Source organism: Oreochromis aureus, linkage group 3, assembly GCF_013358895.1.
Source record: "Oreochromis aureus strain Israel breed Guangdong linkage group 3, ZZ_aureus, whole genome shotgun sequence".
Classification (NCBI taxonomy): Eukaryota; Metazoa; Chordata; class Actinopteri; order Cichliformes; family Cichlidae; genus Oreochromis; species Oreochromis aureus.
The window spans coordinates 15,359,552-15,386,815 of NC_052944.1; the positions used below are offsets into that span (position 1 = coordinate 15,359,552).

Genomic DNA, 27,264 nt, shown 5'->3' on the forward strand with positions numbered 1-27,264 from the left:
CAATGAACTGATGATCAGCAAGTGTGTGTGCACCTCTATAAAAGCATTCAGGCATGTATTATCACAATGCCAAGGAGGAAAGACAAAAGCAGCGACTTAGAGAAGCAACCATTGCTGTCCATCAATTTGAGAAGGGTTGAAAGTTTCCAAACACTTTGATGTCCATCATTCTACAGTGAGAAAGATTATTCACAAGTGGAAAATATTCAAGACAGCTGCCAATCTTCCCAGGAGTGAACATCCCAGCAAATTCTCCCCCGAGGTCAGATTGTGCAATGCTCTGACCAGAAACTGCAAAAAATACAAATATAACATCTCTGACTTTACAGGCGTCAGTTGGCGTGTTAAGACTGACCAAGTATCACTTGTGTGGGAGGGTGGCTAGCCAGGAAGCCTCTTATCTAAAAAGAACATGGCAGCACAGCTGGGGTCTGCAAAGTTGCATCTCAACTAAAGCCACAATACTTTTGGAACAATGTCCTTTGGAGAGACGAGACCAGAGTGGAGAAAAGGAAACACAGCATAGCAGCACAAACACCTCATACCAACTATCAAGCAAGGTGGAGGAGGGGGTCACCTCACCATGACCCCCTCTGTATATTGCAATATTGTGTGGCGATCTTCTGACAACTAAAGCTTGTCTAAAACTGGACCAGGACAGTGATCACCAGCATGCAGCAAATCTGTAACAGAATGGCTGAAGAAGAAAAACATCAGTGTGTTGCAATGGCCCAATCAAAGAACAGACCTCAAACTGATTGAAATGCTCATTGAAACCTTAAGAGAGTCGTGCATTAACAAATGCACACAAACAACAATGACCTGAAGCAGCATTTGTAAGATGAATGGGCCAGAATTCCTCCACAGCATGTGAGAAACTGATGAATTGCTTTGTGTACGACTTTAAGTTGTTGTTGAAGGTGCTTCTATGACCTACTGAGTCATGGGATGTGCTTAGTTTTTCACAGTATAACAACAGGCCATAAAGGTCAGCACCAAAGACACAAGTGAAAAAGCCAAGTCTTCCAGTAGCTTCCTCCTTTTGCATGTTTCAGGAAACAAAACAAGGGTTCCTACACTTTACAGCAGCCTTTAGATGAATTGACAGTATCTCAACATAATCTCCTCAGCGCACATTATTATTAGCCCCAGATCAATTGTCTCTTTCAGACACCAACAACTGTGTGGGCAGATAAAATGTCTTATAGCAGTATCTGTATGTTGCCTCTGAACGGTTTCTTTGAATTGTCATTTATTTTTTTGTCACATGTAACACTACAGTCATGTTTGATGGGCTGATGGTAGCTTACTGGCTGAAATGAGGGAGATGGAGCTAACTAAAGTGGAAATCAGAGCTTGAGACGACTGCTGCTGTTTTTATGTAAATTTAAAAAATAACTTTAATCCATAAGTTTTCCATTCTCAGTTTCTACTGCTTCTCTCCTCCTTTGTGCCTCAAAGTGTTCAGTGCATCTCTGTCTTCCTCCTCCTCTCACTGTGTGTGTCAATTTAGTGTTTTTGACAGGTTCAAGCTTTTATGTATAGCTGTGAAGTACAATGTGAAGGTTTTACCATCACTTTATATATTTCACATGCTTCCACCTCCCAAGGGGACGTTATGAAGAAAATCCAGAAAGACTGTATGACTTTTTATATAAAGTTTTTTTTGTTCCCACTTCCCCCCCCCCCCTCATTTCATCTTCATGTCCTCCTTTTCAACATCCTATTTCAGGTGCTGAAGTCTCTTCCCCGCATTGAAGGTCGACCTGGTGCCTCTCTGCCACCTATGGACTTCAAGTCCCTGGAAGAGGGGCTCCGAGCCACACACGGGGATGACATCACCCCTGAGGATGTGATGTCAGCAGCCATGTACCCCAAGGTGTTCCAGGAGTTTAAGGAGTTTACTGGTGAGTGGACCGACTGGAAAACCGATCTCTGTATAGTTTAGAGACTTGTTTAATCAAACGGATGCAGTGTGATTAAACACACATTTCACACAGCAGTTAAATTACAAAAATTGAAACAGAAAAAAAAAACCAAGTCTAGGTTTGTGGTATGTTGTTCTCATTTGTGTTACTACTGGGGCTTGAAATTGGTACCAGCCAAACTTGGGTCAGGAACGTACCGAGTATAAAGTTGAACCATTTGGTACAAATATTTTTGTTGTGTTTGGAGAGAGAAATCATTGTAATTCCAACTGTGGTCTAAAGGCAGGAGCTTGGAGCAAGAAATGACTAATGTAGGAAATTTAACAATAAAGGTTACATATGAATCAGTTTCGACTAGAAGCAGTTTGGAGCCTCTGCCTGGATTGACCCGAGTTTAATTATTCTTTGTGGAGTTAGGATGTTGTTAGCTGTTAGTCTGGTGTTGGCTCTATGTGAAGATTTTTAATTAATGTGCAGTTGTTCCTTCAACAGCGGGCTAGGCTCTATACAACCCTGAATGTAATATGAACACTCATTCTTTTCATAGTGTGTTTCATATTTACGATATTTACTTTAAAAAGCCATTTTTTAAAGCTGGATATTCTGCAGTTTCTCCTGTGTGATGAAAATGAGCTCTTATGCATCAGCGTATGCAAAGTTTGGTGGGAGGTTAATAAAAGGCACATGTCAGGAGCCTGTTCTCCATATCTAAATTTATATTTTAGTCTAATCAAGTTGATAGGAGTTTGGCTTGATCCCAGATCATTCAGTAGATGTAAAGTCAATCCTACACGGCAGCGAGTTTAATTACGCAAACAAGATTAAATGATTAAACTGAAGCTGTGGGATTCTTCCTGGAGAACATCTCAGGTGGATCGATTGGGCAAATATCAAAATCCTTTTTCCTTTCTGATTCTTTAACTTTAGAGATGGATTAATTTAAGTTGGAGGGACCTGGTTGTGGCTAATTTGCCAACATCTGGGGGAAAATGCGGGATTTCCTCCGTCTGTCCATCAACAGTTGTGAATGAGTTTCAGTAATTACAGCGAGGGACCTGTGATGTGACAGAACATCTGATGAACTTTACCTTAAATCAAGTCACCACTGCTGCACCATGTCAGTGGCTCAGAGGTGGAGATCCTGTCTCAGGATAGAAGATCTTTGTTCTGTTGACCTGTAAAAATACAGCATATGCATTTAAAAAATAGTACTTGAAGGTAAAAAGGTGTTTGCCTTGTGACTGACTTTTATGACGCGTAAGCATAAAGACGTGATGTAATGCAGTTATTTCTTTTTCACATTTTAGATCAGCAGCTTTTTTTTAAACACTCCTCTTTTCTTATTTCTGTTGGTGTTTTCACTGTCGGTGTGAATTATCTCAGTAAGTTCCTGATGGAATCATAGATTTGCTGGTCGTGGTTTCCAGTGTCGATATGTTTCCCATTTGAATGACCACAAGAGTACACCATCAGTTCGGATGATTGAATTGGGCCCGGCTAATCTAATTCTCTTGTGGCTCTGAAGAACCAAACAAGCGTTATCAAGATTACTGATCCTGGATCAGGAAGCTGATCTCTGAACCTTTTTTAAACGATGTGCAGAGAACTGGTGCCGACACAGTTTCTAACAAAAACGGCATTTCCTATTTTCTTTTTTTCAGCTAACTTTGGCCCAGTGGATTGTCTCAGCACCAGGCTCTTCTTGGATGGACCCAAGATTGCAGAAGAGTTTGAGGTAAGCAACCACTTACACCATTCTCACAGTTTTTACATCACTAATCTTGTAATGAAGATTTTCCTCCCGAGGCTTTGTTAGCTTGTTTCGCTCACAATACCATCTCTAACATGCATAAAACACCACACGGACACAAACGAGGTTAAAAACTTTTTTTTTCTCCCCCTATTGAAGCAGGATTTTAACAGTCACTGAGTAAATGTTCTTGGATTCAGTTAGCTGATGAGAAATGACTTGAGTTAAGTAGAGTTCATTAAATGAGTTGTTTTCAGCCTAATTCGAGTGCATTCAAAGCCGACATTTATAGGATATTAAAGGATATTAAATAAAATAAATGCTAACAATGCACAAAAAACCCTGCTGTCTGTGGACACCTCTTTTATCATTTGGGGTTTTTTTGGAGGGGAGTGGGGTCAAGAAAAGTGCACGTTAGATTCAGCGCTAAGTGTATTTGTTATTGTTAAGTAACTGTCACTAATTGTATCATAATACATTTAATCTTAATTCCTTTAATGGGCCAATTTTATCTTTAATTAACTCTGATGTAATAACAGTTTAATAAAGAAAAGGCGTTATCTGCAGGAAATGATCTTTCCGTCAGTGCGGATGACTGAGGTTTGATTCGGTTTGGTGCAGTCACAGTGAAGTGCTGATAACGCAGTGGGAGGACGGAGATATTAACAATTTAGCAGGGGAACAACAAACAGGATTTCTGATCCCTGTGGCCAGCAGATCGGCCTTCCTGCACTGAAATAGCAGATTAATTTAGTTGTATGATGTTTGAGACGAGGCTAGTGAAAACTACTGGGGCCAACATGTCATGCCAAAAATTTTAACTGGTGCTGACTTTTAAAGATTATACTGTTCGCTTAATCTGCAGCAGAGAGGCAGCTGAACAGTGCAGTCAGAAGAAGCAAAATACATGAGCTGAATCATTTTACATCCAAGTGCAGGTAATAACTGGCTGTCACGTAACTAAACTAAAAGACTCCGCAGGAATATTGACACATAAGTTGTAAACTGGTTTCTGCCACTTTCATAATGTTACACGAGCAGAATCAGCAGGACGGAGAAGGGATTAAACTTTAATAAATATGCAGTCAGCAGAAATAATTTCAGGTATTTGCCGTGTTTATTAAACAGTTCTCTATGAAAAGGAGACGGCACGTTTAAGGACACTGGTTTGTTTTTTTATTCCATTTTTTCCCATTACTCATAAACACTTTGATGAGTGAAACTTAGCCTTAAATGATTGAAGTTCAGATTGAAGAGCAGATTAGAGTGTGATGTAGCTGCTGACAGAAACTTTTGCTACAAATGTCACAGTCGCGTCTGATCAGTCTGTTAACATAATAAAACTGTATTAACCTTTTTTTGTCCTTCAAAATCTATCCTGTAATTTTACATGAGGTTAGACATGATTTTGGTCTGTTTAATACCAGATCATGTAGGAAGATCAGCGACTCAGTATTGAAGAATACAAATTCAGCTTCTTTGTCCCTAAAGAGTAAAGTTAGTTGTAGTTTAGTAATGGACTAGAATAGTAAGAGACTTTAGTCTGGGTGAAGAGGTGTGGTTGTACCTCTGACCAGATGGCATCAGTACAAAACAAGTGAGCAGGAGGTCAGGCAGAGATGTCTGTGACATTTTTTTTCTTTTTTAACTTCAAGGTCTGAAGTGACCTTGTGAAGTGTTTTTGTTGCTGCTTTTTGTTTTTGTTTGTTGTTTAAGAATTCTATAAAAAGATGATTAAGATTTGCAGCCCTTCCTGTGTTTTTGTTCTTTAACTTAAGTAAACCTACACACGCGACAATTAAATGTTAACCTTGTAAAATGAAGCTGATTATAACAACATAATGAAACTGAACTGATTCCTGTCACCTTGATAAACTGCGGTAACCTGAAAACCTGCTGACTGTAACTAAAATGTGGACAACTCCACCCTAATCTCAGCCATTAGTTCGGCCACTATTCTGAAGCCTTGAGTTTGGTATTTTTAGCTGTTAAGTTGTTGTTTTTTTTGGATTTATGTAGAAACCAGGGACCATTCATGGAATTATGGTGGTGATTTATCTCTCACAAGAAAGCTACGTTATGGCTTATTGAGTTCTCTTTGTCTGCTTTGCTAGGGGCCATAATTTCCCAAAAGGACACTACAATGTATTAAAGAATTAAAACAAACAAGAATATACTGATTAGGAAATGTTTACTGAGGTCTGAAATAATAAAAATACAAGTGTGGAGTATGCATTTTCTCATAATGGACTGGTCCTAAGGATCGCTAACCTAATCACACACATTCATTCAAACACTTTTTTCTGCGCTACCCTCCTGCTGTATTATATAACAATCACACATACTCATCAGTTCGACCCGCTCTACCACCTGAGCCACAGACACATCATAAACTTCTATACAATTAAATTTGCCGTTGCAGCCGGAGGAGTTACCATCTGCTGTCTGTGCAAGCATGTGGCGTACAGGATCTATACTAAAAGATATTTTTTGAAGCCCCTAAATGTGCCTAAATTTGAATATTTCAAATTAAATAGAACTATGAAATCTTAAACTACATGGACAAAATCTAGCCAGCTAACTAAATTAGCCGTCAGTTCGTCGGTACTTGCAGTCACCCTGGAAAATGAGTCACTGAAAACCTTTAAATCCTTAAACACAATATTTTAACTGCTTTTACATATTTTTTTTCTCTAAATATGACAAACCCTCCAGTTCTCTTGTAGAAATTGTGTGTGTACAGCCTCCTGTTGCTGTTTTGGTTGAATGTAGTTGGAGGCTTTTCAGAAGTATTCATGCTCATAAATACGGGTGTGTTTTAGAGAAACCCCACAGATTTATTTTCCATGGTGTCTTAAAATCTACTTTTTAAGTCGCATCTTGTGACGTGCATTGAGAGTGTGTGCTGTTCTGCTGCAGGCTCGGTGAGTAATCGGTCTACTCTCCCCTCAGCCTTCATACATCGTCGGTATTTTGTTTTCATATGTTAAACGAATTGTCTATATAGTACATATTTCTTGAGATTTCATAAGGGTTCTTTTCTGCACTCTACGTCAAACTCTCTAATCTTTTGACGAGTATTAAAATTCCAGTATATTCCTAACTGCTTTCATACATTATAAACCATCTGATCCTCCTGCATCTTTTTCTTCCTTTCAGAAATTCCTCTTCATTCTCTCAGTATGACTGCCGCACACAGATCCGACTGACAGTGATTCAGAGCAGTGAAAGGCAACCGTGTTTAATTACGGCTTCATTTCAGTGCAGCAAAATGTTTCCAGGCTGGTGTTAATTGATTTTTATATTACCGGAGACATAGGAAGCACTACTACCCTCCTGCTGTATTATTAGGAAAAATCCACTGTGCTCATTTAGTATTGACCCTAAAGACTCGCAGCTCCAGCTCATCCACCCAAATCATTTGATGCCTCGAGTTAGAATTCTGTAAGGGGACCCATACTCAGACCCCTAACCACAGATCAGAATAAAACCTTCAAACATTTGATTAAGCCTAAGCAGTTTTAGCATATAATTATTTGCTTTGAATCTGCAGTTTGGGATACGTTGTTCAGCTCCTTTCACACTCGGCAACATAGTAAATAGTCAGCGTGAATAGCAAGAAAAAAATCAGCAATTTTAGAGGAAGAAAAGCAAAAAGCATCAATAATCAATAATCAGTCTTGCCTATTGCCGTATCGACTTTCCATCCATTTAAATTGATTTCCTAACTGTCCTTCCTTTAAACTGAAGACTTCATATACACAGCCCATCTTAGCTTTCAATGATTCTGTTTGCATTTTCCCTGCCTAAGTGTCTGTCATTCACACACTTACCGAGTGCACTGATGTTTCTTTCCAACCTCAGCTGTCACCTCGCCTTGCTGCTGTTTATCTAATCTCCTCTCCGTCAGAGCTATTGTCGTTTTTGTTTTTTTGTTTTTTTAACTTTCACTCAGTTTTGTGCTCAACATCAGTCTTTGCCACAGAAACGAGCCTGCCCCTGTTGTCATGACGATGGGCACTTCCATCAGATCGGATCCGATTAGTGGTGCCGAGCAAACCGTGGAATGAAAACATGTCAAAGAGTGACCCGTCGTAAGCAGAATGAGTCACCTCACGGAGGCTAAAAGACTAGAACGACTGATTTCAGTTTTCTCATTGCTGTTTCACTGAATTTAAGCTTGGATTGTTACTATTGTAACTGTAGTTCTCTGGAGTTGGCGTATCGACAGTGTTGAGACATTGTGCTATCGGCTAAATCCGCCTTTTTCTTACTATATTCTTCAGGACATACCGTCTGATACATAATGCATTAGTGTCCTTAGGTGCGGCGTGCCTTTATGTTTGAAAGCCAGAGTTATCACCAGTGAAATATTAATAACCTGGCAGTCGAGCACCTATCAAAGCAGCACTGACAACGTTAAAAGACAGGCAGCCGTCACTGGGGGGAGTTTTGAGTTGCATGAGTTCCGGACGAATTGACTTTTTGGCCATGTGAGATGTTGCGTTTGATGAGACTCTGACAGCTTGAGTGTTAAGTTGGAGATGGACTGCGTGGTGGCCAAATGAGTGACGGCAACAAAAAAAAAGGCCAGTGCACAGAAGGGTAGGTAGCGTCGTGTCGGTTTGTGACAGTAATCAATTGGTGTTTGTAGCTTTGGCCGTACTGACTAGTTTGTAGAATTACAGTAAGTTTTGTGAAAGCAGAGAAAAGCCCAGAACTGGAGCTTTGTAGGTGCTTGTGGCAAATCCGAGGTGATAGCTGTCAATACACATGACTTTTGCAGTGCAGATGCATTATTAACTGTGTTCTTGTAACTGACAGTGTTTATGAGCTTTTGGCAGATAGTCTGTAAAAGACACAGAAAGTCTTGATCAAAAATGATTTAGCCAGCACATCTTTTAGAGCTCAGCGCTAGACCCAAAGCCTGCAGCAGTTGATGTTGTGGGAATCGGATATAAAGGCTTTCACTGTAATCATATATTGTTCTGCACTTCCCATCAAGGTTGTTGGAAATCTAGCGAATAGGCCAAGAAAGGAAAGTGAGCCTCAAACATTTGTTCTGAATATTGTAGGGAACTATGATTGGATTTTTATTTATTTTTCAGTCTGCTGTCATTGGGTATCCTGCTGAGTCCTGCTGAGCTGGCCGTTCACACATGTCCCTCTTATAAGACAAGTTACCACTGTGGAGAAAAACAAACATCTGATGCCTTTTTTAATGTGCACACATACATAAATATACACCTACTCACGGGTTACTGGTCTGTCCATAGCAGTCATTCACCCACACATGCATACAGCACGGAAAAAGCAGGAGGGCGACATCGCCTTACGTGTATCTGGCATGTGCTGATGATTCAGTGTGCTATTAATCATGTTTGACAGAAATATAAACACAGATTTTCACAAACATGGAGTCATTTATTTACCGACCATCACCGCTAATGTGCGCAGACACCGACACATAATCTCATTACTGTCACGGGCGACACAAGTCATTAATAAAGTCGTATCAAAGACATCGTGTTAAGCAGAAAGGGAAACTTGTTTAACGCAGGGATATGATAAACCCAAAATGGCTAAGCAGGTGAGTCTGACAGGAGGCTGCATGACGGGTGTGTAAAGGCGAGAAGAGCACTATGTCGCTGGGTTAGAAGAGATTCATGATGTGTGTGTGAGAGACGTAAAAAGCCAGTATAGTGTTAAGAAACCAAAGCAGGAGGCAGCTGAGTATTTGAGGATTTGGTCTAAAAGTATTTTATTGACTTTGAAACTGTCAGTGTAGTTTATCTGATGCCGTTAAGTGCCGAAGAATTTGTTTAATAAGTCTTAGGTGCCATCCTGCATACTAATTATTTTTTTAAAAAGTCAGTATACCTACTAAAACAACTTCTCTTGCTTACCTGTGGGGCGCAGAACCTGAAGACTGTAGGTGGTTAAGAACTGTGAAACAATAGAAGAGGTGTAATGTAGAGAAGCTTATGCAACAAAGGTGGCAGCTACAGACAGCGCACAGAAGCGTTGGATTTTATAGTTGGTTATACATTCACATCTCTAACACAATAATCTTCAAAAGATTCATAAATGGTTAGAAACTCTTCTTATATGCAGTTAGTGTTCTATATAGGAACGCCTGAGAGGAGATGTAGTGTAGAAGACACACAGATGGAAAAAGGTAGGCAGCTGTGTTTTTTGCAAAGCGCTGTCAAGGGCCTAACAAAACAGCATCAGCTGCAGAGAAGTTTAGTGTAAAGGAATGTGAAGAAGAGAGAGACAGAAGGCAGAAGCTTGCAAAGAAAGAGTCGGAGCACCCAGAGAAAGAGAATAAAATTAAGATCAATACATATCTGCAGCATCGTGTATTTTTGTCTTTGCGCTGAGGTTTAGTTTGGAATATCAATGGATACTCAGCAGCTCAGATGGCAGTGTGGGGTACGAAGGGAAGCATAAACAAAGTAGGAGAGGCAGAGAGCTACACAGCAGACAAGAGAAGCCGAAAGAGGCAGATGATGGAAATTAATAATGGCATGAGAGTCGCAGTGGCCCCAGAAATAGGTAGCAAAATAACAATACAAAATAGAAAGCCGTGACACATGGGAGGACTGACAAAGAGCGAGATTGAAAGCCAGAGAGAAAAAGTTGGACAAATAGAAAGACGGGGGGGAAAAATGAGTTTCCACCCAGTGAGATGAGAGATTTGAGAAGGGCTGTGAGATAAATGAAGAAGTAGAGCGGCCGGTGTCGAGGGGAAGACCGGCAAGCCAGAAAGCACGACTGACCAGAATTGATATGAGAAGGTGGTCGACCTGCTTGTGCTTCAGAGATGAGCCGCGTCTGTCTTAAGACACACTCACAGGTAGCAAACAACAGAGTTAACAGCTGTACAAAAGACAGGAAGCATTTTTCGCATCTTCTGGCCCGCTGTCATGTCTCTGTCATTCTCCCTGCCTGCCTCTTTATTTCTCTAATTGTCATTCTGTCTATACCACGTCTCCTCTATTTGATGTCTGAATTGATATGTCCTTTAAAAGTAAACACACAGATTCAGTTTCTAGCCTCAGAGGACATGTGCAGAATGAATATGGCTGTATGTATATGTATATACAGCAGATGGAAACCCACATTTTGTGGCAAAAATCTTTCTTTGCACTCTCAGAAAACGAATTGTTCATCTGGAAACGACGTTTTCAATAGGAGAAATATTTCATCGCTCATCCAGCAGACTTCTTCAGTCATGCATGGCTGTAGTAATAAACTGTAAAGACTTTAAAGTGTCAGTGAACAGACTGTTACTTTGCTCTTTTATACTAATTAAGGAGAAATTTGGGGTATTTTTCTGCATCACTCCCAAAACATGAATTTTGGGCCAAAATGGAAACTTTTATGGTGAACAGAATTAATTGTACCACACACACAGACGACACAGTGTTGTGATCTCAGTCAGTAGCAGCACAGCATTTCCTCCTCCTGCTCCTATAACACTAGAAGCAGATTGACAACCACCCAGGAACCTGCAGGAGAAAAGGGGACTGAGTACAATAATAGGTTTTTGTTTAAAAAAACCAAACAAACTCACAGCTAATCATTTGAGTCGCTCATGTTTTCTGGGGTCGTTTGAGAGGTTGTCAGTTAATCTTATGAGTCAGTACACATATAGGCATGATTCCATGTTTACCTCTGAATATCCTGTATTGGCTCATAATTCATTTTCAGTGACAGATGTAAAAATGACTCCTTAAATGATTCTAAAACACAGGCGTGTGTGACATGTTTTTAATGTGCAGCCAGATTTGACATGAAGAGAAATCGAGTTGAAATACGAGCTATTCAAGTCACAAAAGAGCACAGAAGCGTGGATCTATATGCAAGTTGACTCAGCGGGGATGGTGTCGCATGAGAAAAGTTTATCTGCAGGAGAAAAAATATTGGACGGGAATGCAGAACACCAGAGAGCCCGGGTGCATTATATAACTGCCACCTGGCGCCTGGGTTTTCAGTTTTCTTTGACATAAATAGGCACAAACTGGTGTATGAATATTCAAAAGATTGGAGAAAATGAACTTGAATCAAACGGCTTACAGACTGTAGGCCAAACGCTGACTCTCCTCTTAGTTGTCAGCTGTGTTTTATTTGCAGGTCAGTGGGCAAAGAACAGGAATCATCAAATTGGGGTTCCCTGGGTCAGAGTTGGAGCTAGATTATAAAAATACGCCGCTTCTCTTGATTGAATCAACAGTTGCTTTCTATTAAGTACACTGTGGTCTGTAAGCAGTGCTGCAATTTTGCCTCTGTCTGTCAAATGGGACAGAACCAGACTTTAAGTGGTTTAAAAAGAAAGAAATACGTACAGGACTTGATTTACAGCCATTCTTTTTCATGGTCAGATGAGCCCTGCTCCATTTTTTTTATTCCATGGCAAAGAAGGCAGGTAGAAGATTCGAAGTCGATTTCAAGTGTTGCACTTGCACATGGTAGGTGTTCACTGGAGCTCTCAATGTAAGATGCAGAAAGATGTTTCTGCAAAACAAAAATAAAAGTATCACAGAGCAAAAAAGGTGCCAAATCAGCTATGTGGTGCATTCTTAGACAATTAGGAATGCACTGGCCAGCTCAGATTGAGCCAAATGCTGCACAACCAATTGTGCAGAGTTTTGGGGGCAAAGAAATGTGATATTCTTCAATGGCCATGTCAGTCACCTGATCACAAACCAACAGAGGATGCTCTTTAGTGCATGAAGACAAAACTAAGCAGTAACTCAATGCAGGTGCAGTGAAGGCCTGGCCGAGCATCTCGAGGGGAGAAAAGCACCATGTGGTGATGTCCACGAGGATTTTTTATCCTAGTATTGAAAACCAGGGCAGTGCAGCGGTGTGGTTGTTAGCACTGTCACCTCACAGCGAGAACGTCCTGGGTTTGAATCCAGCCGGTTTGCCTGTTTTGTTATGTCTGCATGGGTTCTCTCCGGGTGTTCTGGTTTCCTCCCAGTCCAGGGACTGGGTTAATTGTTGAGTGCAAGTGGAAGAAAATGGATGGATAGATGGCATTTAAAATGATCCTTTGTGCATTTTCACAATAGTGTTTGTTTGTTTTTGAGTTTCTTTTGAATATTGGAGGCTGTTTAAAATGACTAAGCTTTCAAAGCTTACACTTAAAAAGCTCCACTTATAGCATGAGAGAGCCTGCATTTGTCCTGCAGTTAGGAAACTCACATTATTACAAAAGCAAAGTGAATTTAAAAAACTGTAATTATATGTGCATACAGTACATTAGTCCTTCTCACAAACCATTGCATCATTGCTTAGTTGTGTTTTCTTCTTTATAGACATAATTATTGATGTTTCCCATTGTTATAGCTAACAAGCTTAAAAAAATATTGGAGAAACTTTGAACTAAATGGGAACATTTTTATGCTTACGGCCTATTTGTGTGGTTTAAAGTGCTCGCACACTTGGTTCAGTTAATTTGAAGGGACACTGCCTGCGGTGTGAACTAAAAACACAGATTGAATCTATCAAAAAATTTACATTTGATGATTCTCTGATAGCAGAAAGCGATTTTAGCAGCAATTTAAACTCCAAACTGCCGTTCAAGGAAGTGTCACACAAAGCATGTTTTAGGCTGTGATTAAGAAATTTGCATAAGCCTGTTTTTTACCCCACTACACTGTTAAAAGCAGTATTAACCCACAGCCCCTAGTCTAAATGGTTGGCACTTACAGTGGTTTGAGCTCAGCGCTTCCTAAACACATACACCACACGTAAGCTAACATGTAAGTTGCTTCCTGTAAACGGGGGCAATTCTTTGTTCGCCGTCTTACACAAACACACTTCAGCACACGCAGGTTAAGTAAAAAGTACCGAGGTAAAATAGATACAGGAAATGAACTGGATGCGGTGACATTAAAAATCGCTCTTATTGAGTGTCAAATAAAAATTCTCACAGACATAGGATGTCTTATTGCTTTCAGCCCACTCTAAAAGCAATAAGAACTCAGGAAGAGGAGGAAATATTGTCTGCCTAAGTTAACTTTTTCTCTTCCAACAGGCTCTGCAGTCTGTTTTATTGCTGCAGCTGGACTTGTGAACTGAGTATCCATATGTTAATTTCAGTCTTCTAATGCAATCTAATCGCCATCGCTTCCTCCTGCACACCGTCCCCTCTTTAATTTTTCTTGCTTTGCTTCTCATCTTCTCTGTTGTGTTTCAGGTGGAGCTGGAGAGAGGGAAGATCCTCCACATCAAGGCCTTGGCACTGGGTGACCTGAACAAGGCCGGGCAGAGAGAGGTCTTTTTTGAGCTCAATGGACAGCTGAGATCTGTGCTTGTTAAAGACACAGTCGCCATGAAGGTACGCAGGAAATTTGGGGAGAGACGTGAGATACAGCTGGGAAAGTTTACGGGTTGATGAAGTTGCTGGATCGTTGCAGAGAAATTGAGACTTTTAATCAAAGAACAAACTTGTGAGTTGGTAGAGCTGTTAGACTGGATAGTTTGAGCGAAGGATGGATATCCTTGAATTATAGTTGTATAAAGCATGCAAGGGAAAATTCTTGAAGATTGTTTGGAACGTTCAAGTCGGATTTGAAAAGAAAAACAGATTTCGTGACAGACAGTCTATCCCTAGTGATTTTTATTCATAGAAACAGATGGTTGTGAAGTATAGAAGGGGACTCAGCAGGGAGGAACATTTCAATGGGCAGTTGGATGACTATATGGATAGATCACTGCCTGGATGAGTGGATAAATGGAGACAGGCGTGTGTGGGGGTACTTGGAAGAGTGACTGACCAGACAGATGGATGCGTCAAGTATTTCTTTATCTCATCACCCAGGAAATGAAGTTCCATCCCAAAGCTCAGAAGTCCATCCGGGGTCAGGTGGGAGCACCGATGCCTGGAAAGGTCATAGAGGTCAAAGTAAAAGTTGGATCCAAGGTCAGTTGATTTGGGGTTTTTACAGTTTTTCCCTCCTCATCATGCAATCTCTCATTTCAGTTAAAACACTTCTGCTTTTTGTAACTGCTCTCAATGTTCTAACATTTGAATACTTGATGTAATGCTGTTGAGTCAATGCAAGGCCTTTTCAAAGATGGTCTCTTTGGCCTCGGCAGCAAAATTCTTTTCTGTAAATGAATTTAAACAGGTAAACATATTAAATCAACATTGTACATGTAAAGTTAATTATTTTAAACTATTTAAACAGCATAAACAGACTTAAGCCAGGTCAGCACACACAGCCACAATCATAGGGTGCACTGTTGATTCGACAGCTGTGCAGATGTTGATCTTCAACTCAGGGTTAACCATAGATGATCGGTAACAGGACTGCTGCTCAGGGGGCTTTATCGAGACTATTCATGGAAAGTTGACTGGAAGAGAAGAACAGTGTGGAAGGAAAAGGTCTGCAAGCAACAGCGATGACCTCAGCTTTGACAGGATTGAAGAACTTGAGGGATTCCTGAGGCCGGTGTCAGTGCATGAAGAGCAACTATGCATAGATGTCTTCAGGAAAGAAGCAACAGCTGTCACATTCCTGATGGAATAGAATAGCCCTTTATTGCCATTGTACATGTACAACAATATTATTTGTGCTCCACACCACAACTGTGTAGAAATACAATATAAATAGCAAGACAGCAGGAATAAATAACAAACAGGAGAAATGTGTTCAAAACGAGAGAAGGGCACATTGCAGAACAAAGTGCTTGGAAGTAGTGCACACTTCTGAACCTGAGACATCATCAGAAGAGTCTTGTGTGGACTAAAGAGAAAAACTTCAGACACTGCTGTAGTAGAAATCCATCTCTTGATTTTGGGATGTTTTCAAACAATCTAAATTTCTGATTTTCATGAGCCATAAACATCCAAATTGAAACCAGCTAGTTTTGTTCATCCATCTGTACATTTGACTTGTATTTATTGAACTGTGCTTGCAATTCTTACAGGTGGAGAAAGGTCAACCGCTGTGTGTCCTCTCTGCCATGAAGATGGAGACTGTGGTCAACTCCCCAATGGCTGGGACCATTAAGGCTGTTCATGTCACACCCGATGCTTCCCTGGAGGGAGATGACCTGATACTGGAAATTGAAGAATAGAGCGCAGGGAGGGAGTGGTAGGAGGCAGGAGGCAGGCGTTCAGACGATATGATCCTGGAAATGGTGGCAGCTGGAGAAACGGGGAGATTTAAACTGAGGAGGAAGATCGTAGCCCCAGATATGTACATATTCCTTTGGGTGCACTGGGGGATGCACAATGAGGCTGTATTCATATCCAAACACCTGATGGGAGCAAAGATAAAAATGTACGACAGTCCAAAACAGTGTATTGATTTGAAGAAAATTACTGAGTCCCCTGTTAAAGCAGTTCCGTAGTTGTGGTATTTAACTCAAATAACGGCATCTTTGCGCACATCCGTCAACTTGTGGAAAATAGCATTAAATATTTTAGAGTAACATCATGTATTTGAAATGTGATACATTCCACTGCTGAAACTGTAGTCTTAATGTGAGCTAAACATATCTAACACTAACAGGGTTTTAACATCTACTTGCATTGCTGTTGCCTCACACATTCAACGTGAGTAGATTGAACTTTTTGTCTCTGACTGCTCGGTGATTTCATACTTTGCTGGTTTCAAAAGAGAAGAATAGACTTGTGGATGTATTACACAGTTACTGTTGTTCGTATGGGAACAATCTTCATTGTTTTGCTTTGTTCACGGTGCATTCTGGGAATGTGTAATCACTGTAGCATTTAGGCACAACCCCTCCAACATTTCCTTAGAAATGACAGCACAGTACACTGAGGGGCTGAAGAATGAAATCACATTTTCTCCATCAGGTTTTTAGACCATAGTTTTGTTTGGGGTTTTACTGCAAGAAGAGAAGCACAATAAAGATGGTTTGTTGACAAGGACGCACCAGAAACATCTCATGTCGAAGGCTATTAACGAGCACTGCCAGTGAAAGTAAGTGGTTTCCTTTTTTAAAGGATCTCTGCAGGTGTTTTCTTACTCATGTCTGATTTTAACCCCCACCCACCCTCAAAATGTGGATATATGCAAATCGGATTAGCGTTGGTTTGAACATGCTCTTAATTCAAAGCGTATCTGCATGAATATTTAGAGGTATGTCGACACAGACGTGGCGTTTGAGGTCTTTTTAGAGTGTCTGGTTTGTGTGATGTTGGAAAAGTTGTCAGAGAAGTGGTTTGACGGTCTCTTCAGAACCGGAGATTATGGTGGATGGTCTGTCTGCATGGGGATTTTCAATGCTAGGTGTAAATGGGATTACATGGTGCTGTAATGGAGCCATGTGATGTTATTTTCTGAGGCTCTGCTGATTAATTTATGGATTAATTCTCTGTCAAATGATGTTAAATTAGCCGGACTAATAAGGGACTCTGGAGACTCCCAGCAGCAGCAGCAGCACTCCGCTTTATACATCTATGTGGGTGTGTTTGTACCAATGAGTCAATGTGCACGCGTGTGAGAGCAAATTCAGCCCCTCCCCCATAACACACCAGCTGATATTTAAATGTATTCACATGCACACCATACTCTGCAAAATATCCAAACTAGCCCCTAAGTGCTGTCTGGATCACAGCAAATAAATCTAATCTAGTGCAGAGGACTGTGGTTTTGTCTCTATAGTGAGTGTCCAGCACATTTAACACCAGTAAACTTGCTGAGAATAAACAAAAAATTAGACTCAGGCTTGCCCCAGTGTTTCCTGCAGGCCTTTCAACAGTGTATTTGTTCACCCTAAAAAGCGATGACTGAATGTTGAATTACTCTGACCGGTGACAGAAAAATCACACATCATCTGCAGAAAGTGTCAATGTTTCCTCGTAAGGCAGTGAAGCATGAAGTGTTTGGGACAGCGAGCCAGGAGAGAGATCACAGCAGATTCCTTTCCCCAGATCATCTGTGCTCCTTCAACAGAATACACTGATTGGGGGACAAAATTAAAATATCAGTTTGTACTGCACTGGATTATTTCCAGCAGTTTTGCTCCATTACCTCTGAGAATGAATCCGCTTTTGAACCGTGCATCAATACTTTGCAGTGACGCCGTAGTTAATTGGGACTCTGTCTCCTCGCTCTCCCAGGCCACTGCAGTGCCTCGCAGTATCTCCTGGTTTATCAATCCATGTTTGACTCTTTTCAAAGAGACAAACTTGGATTGGTGGGATTTTTTTTTATGAATAAGTGTTTCTGACAAGCTGTTGCGCAGTAATGTTAAAGTTCCTGCCTCCTCTTCTGGTTAGCGATCCTCGCTTACCTGCTTTCTCTGCCTCATCTACCCAACCACCTTTTCATTTATCCCTCCATCCCCCTGTCGCTTCCCTCTGTGTATATTTGCACATGGTAGATGATAACAGCAGTTCATGCAATAAAGTATCAATGCTTCTCTTTGTCTTAGCCAGCAATGATTCTAACAGACATGCTTATGACAATGTACTACTGCTCAGTGTCTCGGGGAAAGAAGAATAAATTGGAGAAAAAGTACACACAGCTGGAAAATGTTATTTGTTTCAGACAAGGGGATATAATGTCAGCCTATTCTGGAGCTCATGCTATCTACAGCTGAGCTGTCAGAATATGAAAATAGGGTCTGTGACATTTCCATTTTCCTTGTATCACGTCTTTTTTTATGAAACCAAGCTGTTTATTTAGCAGAAATACTGCCTGCTGATTTCTTTCTCCATGTCTCCATTACACCAAATGTTCACAAATTTCTCAACAGTTCTTTTGTCTTCTAAGTCTACATTTCTTTCTAATTTACTGTTGTAGTTTACATTGACCTGTTCTAAGTATGTTTGGGTCCTTTGAGCTGGATTGCGAAAGAAGGAAAAAGGATTGCATCTCAAAAATAAAAAAAATAAAGTGATACATGTTCTCTGTACTTACAAATAAAGTTAGCTCTAACTAAATCTGAATCGTGTTGGTGTGCATCTTATATTCTACACCACAACACTGAAACTATCGACAGGTGCATAACATCAGTGATCCTGTTATGAAGTGATATCCTGCCAGGAAATCCTGGGTCCTTGAGTCATTTCTTTGACACATACGAAACGCCATGTTGCAGACCAAGCACCCACCCTGACAGAAGCAGCAGCAGGGAGATGGTCTCCACACACAGTTTGAAGACTTGGGCTCTTTGTTGTGTTCCTCATACTCCTCAGTCGAGCATCCACAGGTTGCCCTCTAACAAGATTGAGTCCTGTGGGTCATCAAGGGTCTCCGTGGATCCAAAGCTCTGCTGCTACCTGCTAGACGCCTGCCGAAGTACCACGTCCCTGCCTGGGTCAGAGCAGTTTTTTCAGTGCACCTTCCCATTATTAGGCGATTATTTTGTGGCTAATTTTAGCATAAGCACCGAAAGGCACAAAAGGCTCAAGTGGAGGGCAGCTTTGGGTTTTAAGAACCAATAATCTGTCCTTTCTGTCAAAAGTTTCCCTACAAACGTCACGCTGATCTTCTCAGCTGGAGTAAAATGTGTATTTTATCTGAAAGCTGGAGTCCTGCATTTCATATGAAGCTGTCAAATCACAGCCCTTTCAGAACAATGTGTCCAACCAGTAATTAGATTTCACCAAGTGAGGGAAAAACAAACTTGGCATACGCTGAAATCCCGCTGATCAATGCAAGTAAATTATACTCTGCCGTTTTCTCACCTTTGTTGCTGGAATGTGACAGGATCTGTTGGTGTGCTACAGGCAGGCTGTTTGGGTTATTTTACATAAGTAGGTTCATTTTGTTTTCTCAGCCCACCCCTGCCTCTTATTAGCATTCAATCCGAGTGTGGTTGCGTCAAAGGATTTTTTTTGTTTTTTTCTTGATACTTTTCCAAATAACTTGATTCCTGTGTGGCAGGTTATGCATCTCCTCTGACATCCTGCTGTCTTTAAAGGGGTTCGATAGATCTGATTACCTACTTATTAACCGCACCGAATCAATCAAGTTTGTTGTTCAACTGGCATTATTGATCATCCTTCACTTACTCTGTGCATGCTTGCTGAGTGGATGGATCATGATGGCAGCTGATGCTGGTTGACATTCTCAAACTCCTCCATGGATCTAGTGACTCGGAGCGTCGCTAAGCCATGCGCGGTTGGCTTGCATCCGCTCGGTAAAGTAGGTTAACTGAAGGTGGTGAGGGAGGAAACGGTGCCAGGATGGAAGAATAGCTTGGTGCTTAATTGTCGTCAGACTAAATCGCAGAGGTAATTTTGTGATAAGATGGATGTTGTGACCCACTTTTCAGCTGATTTGAGTGACGGCCTTGATTAATAATAACTTAATCAAATTTGCATATGTGGAAAAACAGAGATGGATGATAACAGTCGGCTATGACCTTGATTGGTTTCCTGATGTCGTGTGAAACACAAACATGGTAAACGGTTTAGGCAGCTGCCTAAAATTAACCAATGTCAGCTGAAAGGAAGTTCAGTGTGGGTAAATTCTTTACCTGAAGGACTCCAACTCAACACTAACCTAAGTGTTACTGTATTACCCAGATGGGGGGGGGGGAAGCTAATTTCCAAACTTCCAGCACATTTATGAATAGCTTCCTGTAGCTTTCATGTGCTCTGAGCAGGATGCCAACTATTGATGACTGGTAAGTATAAAACATTTAAACGCATTTACAACAAGTTTATTCTTAATTAGGTCTCCGCTGACTTTCTTGCGGTCAGAGCAATCATTTGTGTGTCAGCTGAATATTTATGGGGTGCTGATGATCACATTTGTGAAAGGCCTAGTAATCTGCAATAACAGATTAATCTGTTCCCGTGGCAACAGAAATGTAATGCACGTTGTGTTACTGTGAATATTTCATTTTTCACGTGCAGAGCAAAACTTCAATTTGCTCTTAAAAATGAGGCTAAACAGACTAAAGCTCTTATTCCCTGTTAGGGCCACACCAAAGGCATGAGCTGTTGCCTTCTATATAATCAACTGCTTAGCAGCTAAATAAAGCACTGGAGTTTACTTGAGTGGCTGTAACCAAAACCCAAGCCTACACCTGTCTTTCAGTGTGATGTTTTCAGTAAACGGCTAGAGACGAGCACAGATTAAGGCTCAGCTATGGACTGTTAATTTTGATGTGGAATTAAAGACCACTGATTTAATTTGAACTGAGATTTGGCAAGTGGTCAGTGACACAACTCTGAGGGATCTCATTGTGTCCTTACTGTTGTGTATATACACCAATCAGGCATAACCTAACCAACACAGACAGGTGCTCATTAACCTTCTGCTGCCACAACAGCCCTGACCCGTCAAGTTGTGGACACCATTAGATCCCCGAAGGTGTGCTGTGGTATCTGGCACCAGGATGTTAGCAACAGACCCTTTAAGTTGTGAAGTGGGGCTTCTATGGATTGGGCTATACAGAATAAAACTTTGATGCTGTGTATTCTGACACCTTTCCATTAGAACCAGCATTAACCATTTTGACAATATGAGCTATAATTGGATCCCCATTACCCTGTCGTTCGTTCACCACTGTTGCTTCCTTGGACCATTTTGATAGATACTGACCATTGCAGACTGGGAACATCCCACAGTAGCTGCAGTTTGAGATGTTCTGTCTTTCCATCACAGTTTAGTTCTTGTCAAATTCGCTCAAATCCTTACGCTTGTCTATTTTTCCTGCTTCTAACATTGAGGATGTTTTGTCTGATCAGTGTATATGTAAATACTTTTACTAATAAGCTTCCCAGAAATTTTCCCCATAATAATAGAAGGGGATGATTTTTGCTACCACTCCTTTAACTCATTTTCCTAAAAAGTTAATTTTTTTAACACATTTCATTCAAAGTTGGCGAGATTTCTTTTTAAAGCAGTCGCTTTCATAAATTTAACATTATTCATGACCACCTACAGACCTACCACCAAAAAAACGCACGTCCTAATCCTCCATCTTTAATGTGCATTTCAGCAGGATGTCTCAAAATGGTCAAATCATATCTAACTCATCTAACACAGTAAAAGTAATTTTTAAAAACGCAGTCGGACATCATGCGTTTAATTTCAGCACCGTTTGCTGTTGAAATGAACATTGTTTCCAAAAATGTATTTTTAGTAATTGTACGTTTTCATCTTCCCATTCTACCAAAATGTTCCCTCACTTGTTGTTTTGATGATGACGGTGATGGAGAGACCCCGATCTCTAGCTCACAGGTGTCCTGTTGACCTTCTGTAGGGAAAGACTTTCAAATATCAGAAGGGGATTGATGATGCCCGGGTTCCATTAAGTGTCTCCGTAAACCATGATGAACCAGCATGCACAAAAGCAGGACCCCCACCCGAGTGGAATGTGGCCATCATTAAGACACCTGTGCTTTCCAAACCTCTTTAAAAGGATCCATTTGAGGGCGATCTAGTGATTAGGGTAAATGGACAAGCTCTTACAGTACGCAGCACTTCTCTGCTCCAGCTTTCTATACTACCAACCTCACTCCTCCGTTCATACTAAGTTCTTCCTATCTAACATTCACACTTCAATGAACACGTCAGGAGCAACTCAGGCTTCAGTATCTTGCCCAAGGATAGCGTGCAGCAACAAGGGATTGAACCACCAACCTTTCAAAAAGTGGACAGACACCCCAAGGCTGTGACGTATTATTCATGTTACATGCCCTACGGCTGGAAATGCAGGATTGAAAGGTTTCCCAGGATAAATGTGAGCAATAAACAGTTGTGTGGATATTCAGTCAGCCTTACTTCTGAGGGAACTATTACAGTACTGTGCAAAAGTCTTGAGCCCCTCATTTCTTTAGATTTTGCTTCCAGGGAGACACTTTCTTGCTTTTGGTTTGTTTTTAAGTGGTCTTGAGCAACAGTTCTCCGAGTCTTTCCAAGATGGTCTTTGGACATTGGCTGCTTTTTCACTCATGTTCAGCCCTGTTCTTGACCATTTTCAGAGGGATGTTTTGGGGGGTTTTATGTTAAAACACTTAACCTATTCAAGCACCTAACTAAAGGGATGAACCAACATTGTGTTTACACATAACGGCAAAGACTGATTTGAAATGAGCTCTTTGGTACTTTTTCCAACAGCCTGCTAGTAACAAACACATCATTTGTTCCCAATTCTTTAGCTGAATGCATAAAGCGTTAGATAAGTCTGATGGGCTTAAAATAGCATTTCTGACCCAACAAGGTGATTCCAAAGAGCCACCAGACCCCAAACATGCCAGCCGACTGACTAATGCTTTCAGCTTTGCTTAATGTAAGCAGATAAAAGCAGCTGCAGCAACATGTCACTACTGTGAAGCCAAAGCATGTTGTTCCTGTGCTGCTTAATAACTAAACTTACCACAATGAGTTTTTGCTGGTTTTACAAAAGGCCGATACATTAGCAGGACTGAACATTCAGAGAGCTTTTCTTGTTAAAGCCTGTGTTGTTTACGCCAACTTGAGGGCTTATTCTTCTTTTACTCGAGCACTGCTGCCTTCTATAGCACTTCACCTTGCCTTTAATTACCTCGCTTTGCCACTCATAAATGGCAGGAATGGCGCTACTATATTAAGCATTTCTCTAAAGTGCGAGTGAAATACCCTCAACTCTGAATTTTTAAGTGGAACACTCAATCGAACCCATAAAGCAACAATGTTTCGTCTCGTCGCATCACAGCTAAATCTGCTGTAAGACGTTCAGATTTTACTGAAATACAGGAAAAGGTAGGTTTTGCCCACAGTGGGCAGCTTTTCCTTCTGTGGGTAAAACCGTCCCTCAGAACGGGTCAAAGCCCCGCTTTGATGAGGTCTGAACATCACAAGGAAAGCAGATGATTTCATTTCGTTTGGTCTTGAGGTCGCACATGAAATTTCTCATTTGGATCCCCAACTGAAACTATGACCGAGCGCGAGAGTTCAAGTCCCTTTGATGTATTCCTTTTGTGCCTTTCCACCGTCCAAACAAACAGCCAATGCTTACAGGGTAGAGCTGTGAAGTCTTGGCAACTCTGCGTGTCAAACACCTTCTGAAGAATATCTGTAGTTTTGGCAGACGGTGTGGCAGCAGCTGTCCGTGGAGCCAGCTTTCTAACCCGTGCATGAGTCTTTTACATGGGCCACGGGGGTCCGCTGCTCTGTTGAGGTGCAACTTTCCCTTCTAATCCCTTTGCTGCTGTTCGATAATCCCTTCACTGCTTGCTTTGCTGCTTTCTTTGCTGTAATCCCTCCGCTTGAATAAAAAGAGAATAGACAAGGAGGATGGGGTACACAGTGTCTCAGACAGATGGGATTGATGGCTCTGTCACTCACTGAGCCGCCTGTCAATCAGCACAGCTGGGATTTGATCCATCCAGCCACTGATGCTGCCCAGTTGCTGCCGTTTCTGAGCGCTCCAAGGAGCCAGCTCAGATAACAAAGTGAATGATTCTAATCAGTGGAAATAAGCCCGAGATATGATATGCATGCTAAAAAGCTGACGTATGAGCCGACGCAATACAGCTGATGAAAACTCGATGGGTGAAACGGCAGCAGTGGCCACACCATCATACGTGGGCTACTTTCAAATGAGGGATTTCATCAAGCGCTCCCCCGGCAGGTGTGGTCCACTGCCATCTCCATTTCTTTTCCATTACTCCCTCTTCAAAGATTGCTTGTGGGGACAATTTTACACCTGTCTGAGAACCGTCAGCCAGGGTGCACGCGGGGCAGTAAAAACATCCCACCCTACATGTTCCCAGAGAAAGGTCCCATCCGGTGTGATGGTGACATCCAATTTGCCCACAAACGATGATCCCATCGTTTGCAAGGTGCAAGCCACCGAAGATTTGGGATGCAGACTGGGTTCCAGTGATGAATATGACTAGTAGGGAACCAAGAAACTATCCTGCTCCAGCTTCAGCTGCTTCATTAGACATTAACAACACAGCAGTGCATCACAAAGCCACGGGCGACCCTCACGAGTGACGACTTAACAATGCACACATCAATTAAGCAGGCGGATCGATGCGACGCGCTGACCACACCGACAAATTCAATTTCTGGTGAACGCCATCAAATGATGGCCAGTAGCCGGCCACGGCAGGGATCGCTTCCGATCACCTCCTCCTGAGTCACTCTGTGTCAAGCACTTGTGATGCGACAGCTTAGTGACACCCTGCGCTGATGGTGCGGGTAAAGATGTGTGTCAGTGTGTGACAGAGAGAAGAGTGGGAAATGGAGAGTTTATGCAGCGTGTGTGTATGTGATGAGACATCTCATTAAGTGCTAACACCGCTCCACAGAACCCGCTTAGCCTCAGGTGTCACAGAGGGCACACAGACACACACAATTGCTCCTCGCTGCAACACATCGCTGTTTTTAAAGTGTGTGAGTCGGTGCATGTGCAAAAGTGTGTGAAAGTGTGACCTCTCTTTGCCACTGTGGCTTTAAAACGCTCCGGCTTGAATCAAAGCACTGCAGCAAACATAAGAGGGAAGCTGAAGAGCAGAAACAGAGGCGCGCGCGCGCGCACACACACACACACACACACACACACACACACACACACACACGCAGCCAGACGGGGAGGATTCAATGCGACAGAGTCAGAGAGCAGGCAGAGAAAGGGAGGAGAGCGGCTCAGACTGCGACACGGAGCCGAGACGGGATTTAAGGAATGAAAAAAAGCAACGAGAGCGAAGCAGATCAAACGAGGAGAGCCAAATCGCTCCTCATTTCTTTTTATTCACGTGCGTCAGAGACACGGTGCCAATCATTAGATGTCTTTTTGCGCTGCTACATCATCCTCCACCTTGGTGTCAGAAATATTGCTGTTACCGTGGCAACTGGTGTGTTCAGGGCGTAAGACTGTGACGCTGTAAAAGAACAAACAGTCCAAGCGGGCTCTTTATCACTCCCATCTTCTCTTGCGCACATACACGTCTGTACACCTTCTGTCCGGCGTGTTACCGAGGAGATCAGGAGCAGATCACGGCAAGCTCGCTCACTCTAACATAGTCCAAACACAGACAGCTCGTCTTTATAGGTGTCTCAGCGAGTGATGCACAGTAGCTTTGACTTAGAGCTGGTGTGAGGAGGCTCGGCGTGCGAGGAGGCTCAGCTGAGCTGGCAGCCTGAGAGCTCCACCTGTGGCAAATGTCACTTCCTACAAGATCAGACTCCAGGCCAGAGGCTCCACCTGAAAACACTGCTCCACTGTTGTCACCAAGCTGGCAGCTTTTCCTCACAGAAAGGGTGTTCTGTGAAGGCAGGAGCTGATCTATAGTCAGCCTTTCGATATACTAAATCATACATTTGAGTGACTGCTGTACAACTTCATGCTTCCACTCAGTTACCCGGCTCCCTGCATGGCCTTATTTTGTGCAAGCTGTGTCATCGCAGTACATCTTACTTTGTAATTTCATGTTAATTAACTGATGTCTAGCAAGGACAGTCTGTATAAAGTAGGGATTTCCCAGCAGTTAAATATTAGAAAAAGACTCATAAAAACAGCCCTAAACATTAATATTGCCCATACAGATATTGCGAGTGTTATTAAGAGCTATTTGAAACTGTTAATCATGACCAATAATTATGTGATGCTTTGCAGGATGTGTAATATTATACACGCACGCATGCACGCACGCAGTGTCAGAGTTTGCTTGTGCAGGTCTCATCTGTTTACTTTTCACTTTGCATGTTTACAACTTCCAATCACAGAGAGAGAGAGAGGCCGCCATCTGTCTGGGCTTCCTCTGCAGCTACTGGATTCATAACATGTTTGGACCAGCAGTTAACCAGCAATGCACGTTAATAAAATATGAATAGTTAGTTTAACCAACTAGTATTTGTGGTACTGATTAGTAGCAGGGGCAGCAGTGTTTAAATGTCCTGTTAACTAGTGGACACATTCCCAGGAAAAATCCTTGTTAGTTTTCTTTTTTCCCCAAGAGTATTAACTGAGAAGAACAGCATGACCGGATTGAAATCCATAAAAGTCTTTAAATAAATATTGCACACTGTTAAACAGCAAGCAGTGCTAATTATTGAGCATCCACTCGTGCTCATGTAGCCAGAGTGGCTTCTGTCAAGCTGTTGAACCATAAAGGCCTGATGGAGTGCTCTCATCTCTGCAGAGGACTTTTAAAACTCAGAGTAAGAGTTGGATCCCTAATCACCTTACTTGCTTTATTTGGCAGGACAGTATGCAGAGATCTGTTAGTTTTAAACTTCTTTCATTTCATAATTATTGGGGTCACTGTGTTTTTGAGACACCCACAGCTTTAGAAATGTTTTACACCCCTGTCCACACCCGTGCCTTTCCACAGTTCTACAGAAGAGGTCTACAGAGTCAGGGTTTCTCATCATGACGTGCAGGAGGTGATATGCACAGCTGTGTCTAAACTACATCTGCAGATGGATCCTCCCACAGTTTGGAGTGCTAGGGCAACAGTCTCTTTAGTAAATGAGAGGATTCGGTTTTTGATTTTGAGAAATCAGGAGCGTTTCTAAGAGCGCCTGAGTGTTGTGGGCTACAGGGTGTATGTTTGTGGAGGAAAATGTCAGTTTAAAGTTACAGCTGCATCACTACACGGTGTACAAAAAGTAAAGAGGACTGAATGCTTCCCAGCAGACGACA

The 27,264-nt window shown here is 41.8% G+C and overlaps 1 protein-coding gene across 2 annotated transcripts in view; it reads left to right on the top strand.

Moving 5' to 3' along the window:
• Nucleotides 1-18,619, top strand: part of pcxb (pyruvate carboxylase b) — a 282,068-nt gene extending 263,449 nt beyond the window's left edge. The window contains exons 23-27 of one of the 2 annotated variants that reach the window (XM_031736804.2): nt 1,733-1,907; nt 3,590-3,663; nt 13,889-14,029; nt 14,513-14,614; nt 15,625-15,774. In XM_031736804.2, the coding sequence (XP_031592664.1) occupies nt 1,733-1,907; nt 3,590-3,663; nt 13,889-14,029; nt 14,513-14,614; nt 15,625-15,774 (642 nt within the window). Of the gene's footprint in view, nt 1-1,732; nt 1,908-3,589; nt 3,664-13,888; nt 14,030-14,512; nt 14,615-15,624 lie in introns of both variants that reach the window. The other variant, XM_031736803.2, reaches the window with a different exon arrangement.
• Nucleotides 18,620-27,264: the final 8,645 nt, after the last annotated feature.